General features: G+C 51.3%; 1 protein-coding gene across 1 annotated transcript in view; it reads left to right on the top strand.

The window, feature by feature from the left end:
- The window catches only part of LOC112117798 (discoidin domain-containing receptor 2), a 112808-nt gene that overhangs the window by 41946 nt on the left and 56020 nt on the right, over positions 1 to 14842 (top strand). Inside the window, exon 2 of the mRNA XM_026655520.2 lies at positions 761 to 871. Coding sequence (XP_026511305.1) covers positions 790 to 871 — 82 coding nt within the window. The 5' untranslated portion in view covers positions 761 to 789. The remainder of the gene's footprint in view (positions 1 to 760; positions 872 to 14842) is intronic.

Genomic DNA, 14842 nt, shown 5'->3' with positions numbered 1-14842 from the left:
ACTTCTGTTAGTCTTAAAGGTGCCACAGGACCCTCTGTTACTTTTTACAGATTCAGACTAACACGGCTACCCCCTGATTCTTTTCAACTTAACATCTTTTTTAACCATGCTAACACACAGTGAGCCAGACTGGTTTCCAGCTATGCATTTGTCAGTGTTCAGTGAGGCTGGGGGCCTTGGCATGAGCTGACACCTGGTCTGCCAGCATCACACAGGTTTTCTAGCAGAATATCCTAGGGCAGAACTTGTAGCTGCTGCAACAGCCAACGTGGGAAAGGACATGCTCTATGACTGATGGAGACAGACGGGCCAATCACATGCATAAGAGCTGCCCTCTGGCTCAAATGGGGGATGAAGCTGGGGGCGGACTCTAGAAACTCAATTTATAGATAGGAAAATGTTGATTTCTCTCCTGCTGCGTTATGGGAGGAACCCAGGAGTAGGCAGCCCTGATTGGAAGCAGAAATCAAGGGAGGGGACTAGCAAACTGGGAGTTGGCAGGAAATGTGAGCAAGGAGACAGGGCTGGCAGCGGGGGAGAAATGGAGGATGAGTGTTCCACTGTATCGGACAAGGGCGGGAACCCTGGATCAGAATCCCCCAAGTCTTAGAGATGTTCAGACTGCATCTGGGCCTCTCTCATGCATCTCTGCTCCGTGTGCATTGAGCTGCACAGTATTGCCCCTTCACAGCAGTGACAATTTCATACTCCCACTGTCCTGCTTAATGTCTTCGACTGCTTCTTTTATCTCCCCATTCAGCTGCTGCTCTGGGGCTGAAGTAACCTGCCATGATGATCTCCCCTCCCAGGATGCCCCTCCTGCTGCTGTTGCTCCACATCCCAAGTGCTGCCAAAGCTCAGGTTAATCCAGGTAAGCAAAATGAAGGCCAGGCTGTTGCAATCCCAGTGAAGCAGCTGCCCCAGAGGTTATTTTCATTGGCTGTGCTCCTGCCAACTGGAGGCCAAGGCTCATTAATCTTCTTCCTCCATAACAGATGGGTCACCCCGTTTCCAGGAACTCAAACTTTCCAAATACAGAGAGGATGAAAGTGTCTTTCTGAAACTCTGCATTGACACCTGCCCAGGACGGGGATGGGCTGTGCTGGTTTACAGTGGCTTTGTTAAAACCTGGTGTAACCCTTTAATCTCACAGTACTGCTGCCTCCCGTCATCCCACAGCACTCTGTTCCTGGCCCTAGCGATTATAAGATTATTCTTCCCAGCCAGTCTTACAACCATGGCCCCACTGAGGACAATGGCAAAGCCCCTATTGACTACAGTCGGGTCAGGATTTCAGCCCCTCTTCCACCAGGAGACTTATCAAGTAGCTTTCTAGGGTTTTCTCTCTGGAATGTGAGGAGTGTTTAGTGTTTCTGAAAGGGAGGGACTGACGCCAGTGGCAAGTCAGAGACAGAATCCAGTGTATCTTGGTCCTGACCAGCAACCACTCTGATAAAATAACAATTACACCTAGCTCTGAGTGAGTCAGTATCGTTCACTCAGGGGAAATGGAGGCATAGAGCAGGGCAGTGATTTGCCCAGGGTCACCCAGCAGGCCAGTAGCAGAGCTGGGACTAGAACCCAAGTCTCCTGAGTCCCAAAGCACTGCTCTACCCACTAGACTATGCTGCCTCATGCACCTTTGCTGTGATCCACAGGTATTCCAATGCTGCCTCTGCAACAGTTCAGCAAGGGTACCTTGGTTGTAGCTTGCAAGGGGCCTGCTATTTTAATCCTGTGCTACTCTAGTGCCAAAGCACATCCTCCCTGAACTGCAGCACCCCCTGCAAGCTGTCCTCTGGGCCCTTTCGCAGCTCTGCCAATGCAGAGTCCTGGCTCTCCTAAATAGGGACACTTGTTCCTGTGGGGTGTTTGATCTATGCACGCATGGGGAGGAGGTTGAGCTCACTGAGCATGTTTGACTTGTGATTATCTGTGGTCGCATGCGGAGCCTGGGCCTTTGAGTGGAGGCCTTTCTATGTTTTGTTCCCAATTGGTCCAGTTTTATTTTGAGTTTGATGAGAGCAAGGAAAACTGTACTGGGTATTATTTTTTCTCCTGGTCCTAGGAGCTTTTTTTGGCCATCCCTAGCTGTAGTAAACAAAGACTTGCTTTATAAAATCTCTGACAGATGCCTGGCCCCTATGCAGAGCCAGGGGCTTTTGAAGTCTTTTTTAAAAATTGGTACGACAAGAAAAGAACATCTAAAAGAGATTTCTCCACATGCATTCATGGAAGCAGAATCTCTAGCCCCTTTGGCCATGGTAGAGGAACTGGTACATATCAGGGGGTTACAGTTGGTTTCCTCTGTGACCCAATCAGTTCAAGGCCCAGGCCCACCAGGAAGGAAAAATTTGCTGGGTTTCCCCATGGATTATGCACAACAACATACTTATTCCAAAGGAGTCAATCCTGTTTCATTGGAAGACTTCTATCAGACATACGTTTGGCCTTATCTGGCCTGGACAGTCATTGTACTGGACTGGAGCCAAAGTAACTGAGCGGATCCCAAAGGAACAACCTTACAAGGGATTCCTACAGGCTTTCAGTGTGATCTGCGGTTGTAGCCCTTGGAGCTGTGATCTGCTCTGCTATCACAAGTTAAACAGGTTCAGGTTTGGTCAGTATCTGGAAATGGTTCTAGTGATTCGGTAGATGCTGCTCTGTACCGGACACAGTGCTAGGGGCCAGGTGTGCTGCTGTCTTTTGGATGAGACACGACACTGATGATCTGTAGTCCCCTGTGGCCATCAAAAGTGTTATAGAGATCAGCCTGGGCATTTAGGCCAGGACACAATAATTAGATTATGCCTTGCAAAATTCTCTCTGCCTCTAGAGCTAAGGTCCCCAAACTGTCGGTGCATCCCCTAGGGGGGCACGGATGAATGTCCGGTGGTGCACGGCGGGGCCGGGCCAGCCCCCCCGGGGGGCAGGGAGTGCCACCCAGCCCCTCCCCACTCCCAGCTTTGCTCTAGTTCCCAGCCTGGGGCTGAGGCTGGGGGTGAGGCCGGGCGCAGAACTACCCCAGGCTGCGGGCCTGGCTGCTGGCCCACATGGCAGCCAGCTGCAGTTCTGCTCCCACCCCTGCCCCCAGCCTCGGCCCCTGGCTGTGGCCTGTTTCTGGCCACAGACCTATCCCCAGCTGTGGCCCCAGCCTCTGCCCCTTACCCCAGTCCGCATCCCCTCCCTGCCTCCCTGGAACTGGGGCCCTGCTCTTGGCCTCAGCAGGTTGGGGGGCGGGGCCTGGACAGGGATAAGGGGAGGTGCAACCCTCAAAAGTTTGGGGACTGCTGCTCTATAGAGAACAAATGATTAATCCTGGGCTGTCAGTCTAGCAGAGAAAGGTAAAACATGAGCCTATGGCTGGAAGCTGAAGCTAGACAAATTCAGCCTGGAAATAAGGTGAAAATCTTTACCAGTGAGAGTAACTAACCATTGGAACAACTCACCAAGGGTCGTGGTGGATTCTCTGTCACTGAAAATGTTTAAATCAAGATTGGGTGTTTTTCTAAAGCTCTGCTCTAGGAATTGCTTTGAGGAATTTGTCTGGCCTGTGCTGTATGGGAGATCAGACTGGATGATCACACAGGCCCCTTCTGGCCTTGGAATTGATGAATTTTCACTTCCTTTCTAAAGTGGTCTGTCATGTGGCATTGCTGTGCGCTATAAACCAGCTGCTTCCTCCCACCCCAGTGGTGGCTGTATTTCAGTGGTGAGTAACGAATTCTGCAAAGTGTTTGTGTTGGGATCGTTTGGATTGCAGTGCCTTACAGTATAGAAATACAGTGTATCAAGGTGAAACAGCCCTGGGTCAGACTGAATCACAGTCCATGACTTCCATTTCCATTGAAGCTCATGGGGATTCACTGGTGCAAAACCAATGTGAGAGGAGAGCCAGTCCATGTGTCTTCCCTGCTGGTGCAGGCTGGAACTCAGCTGACCCGTGGGCCGTTGCTGGGACAGCGTAGTGTAGGGGCAAAGGGCATTAGATTCTAATTTTCAAATACAGCAAAAATAAGTGAATTATGGACTTTAACCCATGAAAGATTTTAAGGTTTATCTTAAGTGTCAGCACAGGAGAGTAAGGCCGTCCCACGTCCTCTCCTTCTCCCGCCCCCATATCCAGCTCCTCACTCCAAAGTCCCCTCCCAAACGTGGGGTCTGTGATGTTGCACTCCATAAGTTTTATGGAAATATGTTTATAAGTGTGAATATGATATAACTGGAATATGCTTCATGCAAAAGGTCTCTTGTAAGGTATCATTACAAAGCTTTTAATCTACTGAGTGTGTTCATCCTATTTGTATGAATGTATCCTTCTTGTATCTAAAACTAGAAATATGAAGTATTACTCTGAGGTCCTATTGTAATTATGCAAAGTGTGGGCCATTAGTGGTGGCTTGGAATCTTGATGGCTCCCATTAACTAGGACGATTGGTTATAAATGGCTCTGTTTACTTGTAAGCCTTCCTGTGTTCCTATGAGTCAGGCCAGAAAGAATGGAGGCTTGGGGTCTCACAGGACATGTGACCATGTCACTTGGTACCGGAATCCATCTTAAACCTGGTGCTTTTCCATTTAGAAGGAGGGGTGGGGACCCAGAGAGACAAAAGATTCCAGCCTTGTGCCAAAGCTATAAAAGAGGGTGGAACAGAACAAAGGAGGCTGCCAGTCATGGGAAATCCCCTAGTTACCACCCGAGCTGGAACTAACAAGAACTGTACCAGGGAAAGGATTGGGTCCAGACTAAGAAGGAGTCTAGTCTGTGAAAGAAGCTTATTGGACCATCTCTGAGGGTGAGATTTACCTGTATTCAGTTTCTTAAATGTATTAGGCTTAGACTTGCATGTTTTGTTTTATTTTGCTTGGTAACTTACTTTGTTCTGTCTGTTATTACTTGAAACCACTTAAATCCTACTTTTTATACTTAATAGAACATAAGACCAGCCATACTGGGTCAGACCAAAGGTCCATCTAGCCCAGTATCCTGTCTTCCAACAGCGGCCAATACTAGGTGCCCCAGAGGGAATTAACAAAACAGGTAATCATCAAGTGATCCATCCCCTGTTGCTCATTCCCAGCTTCTGGCAAACAGAGGCTAGGGACACCATCCCCCCGCCCATCCCGATTATCCTCTAGCCACTGAACTTATCTAGTTCTTTTTTGAACCCTGTTATAGTCTTGACATTCACAACATCCTGACAAGTAGTTCCACAGGTTGTGTTGTGTGAAAAAATACTTCCTTTCATTTGTTTTAAACCTGCTGCCTATTAATTTCATTTGGTGACCCCTAGTTCATTTGGTGACCCCATAAATAGATTACAGTGCTGTATTATTATAAAGGACCTGATCCTGAGCTGTAACCTTCCAGCTGTATACAGGCTGTCTCTTGGGGAACAGCTTACCTGGTAATCACTGAGAGTGTCCAGTGACAGGGTCTGGATGCTACCAGGAACACTGTTCAAAGGGATTTTGGGGACTGAGGTGCACCTAATGTTAACCTGCGAAGCAAAATAGGACTGGTGGAGTCCTGAGGAGAGTGTTTGAGTAGTTGAAAGGCTGGCGGTGTACAAGAGCTGACAAAAAGCTATCACAGGATGAACTCTCTCACACTGGAGACAAGGGACCCATAGTCCTGGGCGCCCGAGAAAGTGTCACATGATGATATTCCTGATTGAAGAGAAGCAGGCATACTTTACGGTCAACAACTATCCAACCTCCATGCCCTGAGATCAAGATATCTCTGATCCACATGTAGGATTTCCCCCTTGTTTTGTGATATCAGAGATTGGGAAACAAAGGTAAGGTCCACCTCTTCCGGGCCCACTCCAGAAAGAGAGATAGCAGCTAGGTTACCTGGTTACCAACTTGCCATCTCGCCTTCCGGAGCAGGGTCTAAGGAGTTCTGTACTTCTTTTTTTAGGACTTGAGCACTGACATTCACATATGTACACACGAGTGTGTATCTTCTACTACAGTGCCTTACTTTAATAGATGGTCTTGGATTTACATTTAGATTAATTTATTAGCAACTAACAATGTAATATACTGATTTCTCACATAATTGGTATTTTCATATACACAAGTGGTCTAAAATTCAGGTGAAATATTGGTAAATATCCAATAATAGCTTTTGTAAAACCTGTTTAAAAATGGTAAAAAACAAAAACTAAGGGCCTTTGTTGGTACAGCAGTGTGTGCTGAGATTGTCCACTAAAGTATTCTGTAGATCAGGTAGATGTATGACCGAAAGAGAAACACAAGTGTGATGCACTAGTTCCATAGTCTGATGGCTTCCTGGCAGAGCTGGTAGGATCTTACCCCACCCTGCCTGTTGATGTAGAACAGTGGTTCTCAAACTTTTGTACTGGTGATCCCTTTCACCTAGCAAGCCTCTGAGTGATTATAAATGCTGGAGGCAAAGCGGGGTTTGGGGTGGAGGCTGACAGCTCATGGACCCCCCCCTGTAAAAACCTCGTGACCCCGAGGGGTCCCAACTCCCAGTTTGAGAACCCCTGAGGAAGAACATGGTGGTCATATTGTCCTCCATTACCTGGACTAATCACCATGTGATGTACTGAAGAAAGGACTCGCAAGCCATGCATCCAGCTCAGCACTCCAAGAAATTGATATACATTCTTGCCTCTCTGGGTCCAGAGAGAGGCAAGAAACTATATCAGTCTCTTGGAAAGGTTTCTCATGTGTGCTCCCCATACCCTAAGCAAAGTGTCTACAGCTATAAACCTGGATCAGAGGGGAGGCTGGGAGGAGATCCCAATACAGGCATTCACAGAGTTCTTCCAGGACAGACTGTACTACAATACTTGGGATTGGGGTGGGGTAACACATAGAAGAGCATATCCAAGTGATGCCTGGAAGGGCATACGCTAGCCTGAACCAGCCCTGAATGCAGTGGAAGTGAAGTCTGGCACATGGCATCATAAAAGGTACAGGAGGTCACGTGTCCCAACATGGCAAGGCACATTCTTATTTATGTGGGTTTGACTCTAGCTGTAGGATAAGGGATGACAGGTTCTTGACTCTGTCCTGGAGAAGATAAGCCACTGATTTGGTGGGAGTCTAAAATTGGCCCATATAACTTCATATTTTAGAGAGGAGTCAAGCTGGACTTCTGCATGTTGACTCTCAGTACTACCTAAGTTGTGGAACAGACAGGGAATCAGGTGGATGGATTACGAGCCCTGTTGAGGGAGATCTTCTTCATATCAGACAGCTGTTGAGCTATGGGTATATGAAAATGTTCTGTCTTTCTTAGGTATGGTGCTACTACTATTGCAAGCACCTTGGTAAATACCTTCAGTGAAGTCTGGAGTCCAAAAGGTGGAATGTAGTATTGTGTGTGGTCATACCCCACCATTAACTGTAGGTACTTCCTTCAAACGGGATACCTACTGTCGCCTACAACTCACAGGGGATGCCTCCTGAAAGCAGGAGTAATGCCACATCATGATCATTGCCACTGATCTGGTAGCAGTGTCTGCTGCATCCAGAGCTGCTTGTAGGCTCACCTTAGCCACAAGATCATCTTCTGAGACTCTTCCCAAATTCTCCCCCTCAGGTCTGAGGGAGTGTCACAAAGGCCTGTATTCTTTCATAATTCCTAAAGTCACAGCAATAAAATCACATTGCTTTATTAATTAACCCAGAGTAAGTGATTAATACCTGGGGGAGCAAACAGCTGTGCATATCTCTCTATCAGTGTTCTAGAGGGCGGACAATTTATGAATTTACCCTCTATAAGCTTTATACAGAGTAAAACAGATTTATTTGGGGTTTGGAGCCCATTGGGAACTGGGTGTCTGGGTGCTGGAGATAGGTGACTTGCTGAGCAGGTTTTGGTTAAAGTCTGCAGCTTTGGGGGCGTGGACCAGACCTGGGTCTGTGTTGCAGCAGACTAGCATGTGTGGCTCAACAAGGCAGGGTTCTGGAGTCCCAAACTGCAGTGGAAAACAGGCTCAGAGGTAATTCCAACACATCAGGTGACAGTCCCCAGGGCGTCTTTGTGACTGAACCCGTCACAGGGTCCATCCCCAAGGCCATGTTCCCCCCTTTTTCTTCTCCCTAGCTGAACGTCCTTCATGGCAGATGGGGGAAGGAAGAGAAGTTGGAGCTTCTGCCTCTAAGCAGGGTGCCAGGGCTCAGTCCCTCCTCTGCAGCGGGCCCAGCCCTCTTCCTACCTGGCAGGGACCCCTGCTTTTTACTCAGAGCCATGGGGAGTGGGGGAAGGCAGGAAAGAAGAGAGCTGAGCTGATTTCAGAGAGCAGCCTCATGGCTACCTAGTGGAGGCACAGTGACCCCCTGCTCAGGAGGCTGCAGCTGCCTGCCCCCTGGCCTACTGAGTGGAGATATTCTGGACTAAGGCAATGGCCATATCCAGCGCTATAGCTAGGGTTGCCAACTTTCTACTCGCACAAGACCGAACACCCTTGCCCCGCCCCTTCTCTGAGGCCCCGCCCCCACTCGCTCCATCTCCTCTCCCTCCATCGCTCGCTCTCCCTCACCCTCACTCACTTTCAGCAGGCTGGGGCACGGGGTTGGGGTGTGTGTGTGTGGGGGGGGGGTATGGGCTCTGGGCTGGGGGTATGTGCTCCAGGTGGGGCCAGAAATGCGGGGTTCAGGGTGCAGGAGAGGGCTCCGGGCTGGGGCTGAGGGGTTCGGAGTGCGGGAGGAGGTATGGGCTCTGGCTGGAGGTGCGGGCTCCGGGTGGGGCCAGAAATGAGGAGTTCAGGGTGCGGGAGAGGGCTCCGGACTGCAGCAGGGGGTTGGGGTGTGGGGGTGTGTGAGGGCTCCAGCTGGGGGTGCAGACTCTGGAGTAGGGCTGGGGATGATGGGTTTGGGGTGCAGGAGGAGGCTCTGGGCTGGGGCTGAGGGGTTTGGAGTGCGGGAGGGGATGCGGCCTACGGCTAGTGGCCAATGCCAGGTGCCCCAGAGGGAATGAACAGAACAGGTAATCATCAAGTGATCTATCCTCTGTCATCCAGTCCCAGCTTCTGGCAGTCTTGGCCGGCCAAGCCAGGCAAAAGGAGAGAGATGGGAAAGAGAAGAAATAAGGTAGGGAAGGAAAAGGGCACAATGGAGCAGGGAGGAGAGAAAGTCTCACATCCCAGCTGGTGGTTGGGATTCAGCTGGAGCTGGTAGGGGTGGTGATGTCATCTGGGTCCCTCTCTCTGGCCCGGTCCAGTCAGGACACCTGTCTGGATCAGGATGACAAAGGTCTGGGGCCCAGGAGATGATGGGGGTGGCAGCAATGATGGTGAAACTTGCTCCAGTAGCCAGTTTGTCTCCCCAAAGTCTCTTTGTAAGGACCCCAAAGGCAGTGGTGGATGGAACAGCCCATCCCTTCGTTATTTCAGCCGCCAATTAAGCCTAATATTCAACACACCAACTTTGGTTAGTTACTTTCCAGCACCACATTTTTCTTGTTTACCAGGCATGATCTTAACACAGTCCTTGAGCTGGGCTAGGAGGCCTTTCTGTTTGGACTCAGTCACGCTGTCTCCCCTTCACACCTTTTCTATCAACATTTGTTGTTCTAGTTCATAAGCTATCACAATAACCTTACACTCACTCTAGGGTTGCAAACTTTGATTGGTCTTATTCCTGGAGGTTTCACTGTATGACATAATCTTCAATTAAAGATTAATTTTTAATTCCCGGAGACACCAGGACAATCCTGGAGGGTTGGCAACTGTAACTCACTCTCTACTGGTGAGCTCACAGTGAGGGTAAATATGTAGGCCCAATTATCACAACAGCCCTCTGCTCAAAAGGGGAAACCAAAAGTTTGGCTGCGTAAGGAACGGGAGGGATAATAATACAGAAAATACTCTAATGCTTTGATATCGCTCAGTGGTGCAGCTTCCTCTGGATACTGTGTGCAGTACTGGGCACTCTGTCTCCAAAACAATATAGCAGCATCAGAGGGAACTCTGTGGTGGATGAGGAAAATGATTCAGGGCCTGGAAAACTTTTCCTGGGAAGAGAGTTTTAAATGAAAGCGTGTTTCCCTTGGAGAAGAGAGGTAGAAGAGACCAAGAGCTTAGCAAAGTTCAAAAAAAGGATTGGCCACTTAGATAGATGACGAGAACATCAGAGTTAGAACTGGAACATCAGAGTTAGAACTGCTGACCTGCCAAGAGTTTTGAAAGGGATTTAAATCATCATACTTTGGGGCTGGGGGTGCAGGCTCTGGGATAGGGCTGGGGATGAGGGGTTTGGGGTGCAGGAGGAGGCTCGGGGCTGGGGATGAGGGTTTTGGAGTGCGGGAGGGGATGTGGGCTACGGCTAGGGGTGTGGACTCTGGGGTGAGGCTGGGGATGAGGGGTTTGGGGTGAAGGAAGGGGCCTGGGGCAGAGGGTTGGGGTGTTGTGGGGAGCGTGGGCTCCGGGGGGGAGTTTGGGTGTGGGAGGGAACTCTGGGCTGGGGCAGGGGGTTGGGGTGCAGGAGGGGGTTTGGGGTGCGGGGTCCCGGCAGCTCTTACTGCTGCCCCTGGGAAGCGGCCGCCATGTCCCTGCAGCCCCTAGGCACATGAGCAGCCAGGTATGTTCAGCGCGCTGCCCTTGTGCTTGCAGGGGCCACCCCCATAGTTCCCATTGGTCATGGTTCCTGGCCAATGGGAGTTGCGGAGCCGGCCCTCGGGGTGGGGACAGTGTGCAGAGCCTTCCTGGCCGCCCGTGCATCTAGGGGCTGCAGGTACCTGGTGGCCGCTTCCAGGCGCCATCCGGAGCTAGGGCAGGTAGGGAGCCTTCCTTAGTCCCAGGCCCCCACTGCACCTCCGACCGGACTTTTAATGGCCTGGTTGACAGTGCCGACCAGAGCCGCCAAGATCCCTGCTCGGGCATTCCTGGGCATGACTGGACAGAGCTTGACTGAACTGGGAGCAGAGACCGAGATGCCATGGGGGTCTACTGGGGACTCCGCTCTTGCTATTGATTTGACATGGCAGACTCTTTCTCAGATACAGCGGTGATGGGCTGTAGGATAATGCCCCCAAGACAGAATGCTACAAAGCCTTCCTATGTGTCTATAACAGACTGATATCCAGCCCCCGGAGGCCAGCTTCATTGTCTGTCTGTCTCTGCCTTTCCAAGGCCCCCAGTCCCCCCATATCAGTGGGTCTCCAGCCCAATTCCACAAGCTGCAGCTGACACCTGCTCACTGCTGGGGCTGTAAGCCATTAGCAGTCCTGCCTCCTGCTGCGTGTAGCCCAGCCCAGTAGCCTGGCAGGGTTCCCATGGGTTTTTTCCACCAGCTAAACTAAAGCCAAACCTCTTTCTGTGCCCTGTGTGGCTGCTTTGCATCAGATGCCACATAACCAGGAGAAGGCGCAAGCACCCCAAAGAGGAGAACTACCGTTCAGAGGGAGCTGCCTGGAGCCAGGAGCAGGCCAGGCAAGGAAGGAAGGGAGGATCAGTAAGATAAAGTTGTGCACCAGGGAGGAGAGATCAAGAGCTCAGATCCCAAGTGGGGTGACCTTCTAGCACCCCCATGTACCACACTCACACTAGTTTGTCTTGTCTTAAAACTGAACAAAGACTACTGCTGCCCAAGGAGGCTGTGGGGCTAGTTGCGGAGCAGAGGTGCTCACAGAATGGTCTTTCTTTGAAGGCATCGTCCCCAGTACAAGGCTGTCTGAGATCCCTGCTGCACAGAGGTGCCCTCTGCTACTGGTGCCATGCAGAACAGGCTTAGTTTGCCAAATAACCCTCTTCTAAACCTTTCTTCCCGCATAGGACACTATCAGGGACCCTCTATTGGACACAGGACACATACACAGTGCTGCTAGGTCAGTCCATTTATCAGAAGTCTTGCCATTTTTGGTGTTTTTCTTCAAGACCCCAGCTCCTGGACTCAGGGCATTCAGTGAGAATCTCAGTTTTCATTAGCAAAATTAAGTTTCTAGCCCTTGTGGTTGTGGTAGGGTTGCCAACTTTCTAATCACACAAAACTGAACACCCTAGCCCTTCCCCAAGGCCCTGCCCGGCCCCTTCCCCGAGGCCCTCCCCCCGCTCACTACATTCCCCCTCCCTTGGTGGTTTGCTCTCCCACACCCTCACTCACTTTCACTGGGCTGGGGCAGGGGATTGGGGTGCAGGAGGGGGCAAGGGCTCTAACTGGGGGCGCAGGCTCTGGGTTAGGACCACAAATGAGGGGTTCAGTGTGCGGGAGGGGCCTCCAGGCTGGGGCAGGGAGTTGGGATGCGGGAGGGGGTGAGGGCTCCAGCTGGGGGTGTGGGCTCTGGGGTGGGGCCGGGGATGAGGGGTTTGGGTTTGGTCCGGCCAATGGGAGTGCGGAGCCAGTGCTCAGGGTGGGGACAGAGCACGGAGCCCTGTGGCCCCCCTGCCTAGAAGCTGGACCTGCTGCTGGTTGCTTCCGGAGCGCAGCACGTAGCCAGGACAGGACCCACAGCACCGCCGACCGGACTTTTAAACAGTAGAAAACTGGACACCTGGCAACCCTAGGCTGTGGGGAAAAGGTGAAAATCAAGATCCGAGTGTTAGTTAAAGGCTCCAAGACCGGAAGGCAAAGAGAGACCCCAACATTCATTCTTATGTTTTAAAATCTCATGACTTTTTTGAAGGATTTTTGAATACCTGTGGTTGGCAAGGCTGCAGAAGAACACCTGGTTGTCTCCTTTTGGAATGCAGGGCACGTATAACCCAGATACCATCACCTGGCTCTTCTCTGCAAAGCCCACAATGCTTTGCTTTGAATGCACTAGCTAAAATCAGCAAAAAACTGGTGCAGCTGCTTCTGGGCCTCTCAGTGTTTTCCCTCCTCTGGAGGGGTCCCAGGATTGTAAATGGTCCCTTAGCTCCTGGTGGAGCACTGCATGCTGGAATTTGTAGTCCTGCAGGCCCCAGATGAGATTAGCTGCTCACTGCGTGGTAGGAGTCTGTGGGCCACTTTGGCCCATTTGCTGCATCCTTGCCTCTGGCTTTGGCCTGCCTGTGTGTGTTTACTTGGAGGAAGTTTATGGATGGAGCTTAGTGGGCTGGAGCCAGTGGTGAGACAGTAAACAGCAGGGAACAAGCCGCTCTTTCAAGAGCTGGTTTGGCAGCTAGGCGTGACAAATAGCTCTTGGGAAACTGTGTTGTAGCTGCTGCTACACATGGGCTATAGCGAGTGCCAAGCCACAGCCATGGCTGCCGGCACCGGGTACTTTTCCATTCCCAGACTGGCGGTGAATCAGCCTGTGGAAGGAAGCGAGAGGAAACCAATCTGCTGCTTCGTGGGAAGCCTAAAGGTGGTGCCTGCTGCAGGTTTATGGTGATTTGAACTGAATGCTATGGTGGGAGGGGGTGCGAGAGGCTGCTTGCTTGGCCTGGTTTTATCCTGTGTTTCTTTAGGGCAGGTGGGAAAAAACACAGAGTTTGTTAAAGCAAAAGGAACAAGTTGCCTTTTCCAAGTGAATTTCTCCCTAGTAAAACGTGCTGGAGCAAGAGGCGCAGAGGCTGAAACCACCTGTGTATCCATGACAGGAGCAGCACCAGGTTGGCCTGTGCTCTCTCTCACTCACACACACTACACCTCAAGGAGTGACTGGTACTTCCAGGGGCGGCTCTATGTATTTTGCCGCCCCAAGCACGGCAGTGAGGCAGCCTTCGGCGGCATGCCTGCGGGAGGTCCGCCGGTCCCGCGCCTTCAGCGTACCCGCTGCCGAATTGCCGCCGAAGCCTCACGACGACTGGCAGGCCGCCCCCCGCGGCTTGCCGCCCCAGGCACGTGCTTGGTGCGCTGGTGCCTGGAGCCGCCCCTGGGTACTTCCTGGCCAGTTCAGTAATTGTCTTCTTTCCTGATAGTGCTGGCTGCAATGGTGTGCTTGTGGATGCCTGTCCCACTAGGAATGGGAATTAGACCCTGCCCCCTCTGTTTATTTCACACTAGCCACTGAATGGCCATCTGATGGGAGTGGCCTTTGTCATGGGCCTAGGCTTGATTCAGATCAAGGGTCTAGAAGTGTATAGCTTTTAATGCCATAAAGGAGCATTGTGATCCTCTAGTCCAGTGGTTCCCAAACTGGGGTTCATGAAATGTTACAGGGGGTTCTCGGGAAAAAATTCCCTAATGGCGGACAGAGCTGTCCCTAGGGACCCCAGGCAGCACAGGGCCAGCAGCCCCTGGACTTCCAAGAGCTAAGCAGATCAAAGCAAGCATATCTATCACACTGAGGAGATTTAAACTTCAAGACTCCTATAAGAAATGGAATGGGAGGTAGATATTTTTTTGCTGTTTTTAAAATTAAATAGGCAGCTAGTATTGTTTTTAAAATTATTATGAAGGACAAGTTTAAGCTTTGTTGTAACGTGCATTGTTTGTAGGGTGACCAGATGTCCCGATTTTATAGGAACAGTCCCAATTTTTGGGTCTTTTTCTTATATAGGCTCCTATTACCCCCCACCCCTGTCCCGATTTTTCACATTTGCTGTCTGGTCACCCTTAGGGTTACCATATTTCAGCAAGCAAAAAAGAGGACGGGAGGAGCCCCGCCCTAGCCCCGCCCCTGTCCTGCCCTAGCCCCGCCCCTGCCCCTTCCACTCCCTCCCACTTCCCGCCCCCGTCAGAACCCCCAACCCTCCCCCCGCTCCTTGTCCCCTGACTGCCCCCGCCTGGGACCCCTGCCCCTAACTGCCCCCCAGGACTCCACCCCCAACCTAAGCCTCCCTGCCTCTTGTCCCCTGACTGCCCCCTCCTGAGACCCTCCCCCCATCCTAACTGGCCCCCTAGGATCCTACCCCCTACCTGTACCCTGACTGCCCCAACCCTTATCCACACCCCCACCCCCAGACAGACCCCTGGGACTCCCACGCCCCATCCAACC

The sequence above is a fragment of the Terrapene carolina genome, unplaced genomic scaffold, assembly GCF_002925995.2.
Source record: "Terrapene carolina triunguis isolate 2854851 unplaced genomic scaffold, T_m_triunguis-2.0 Scaffold210, whole genome shotgun sequence".
Taxonomy (NCBI): domain Eukaryota; kingdom Metazoa; phylum Chordata; order Testudines; family Emydidae; genus Terrapene; species Terrapene triunguis.
This window is presented reverse-complemented; position numbering and strand designations above follow the sequence as displayed.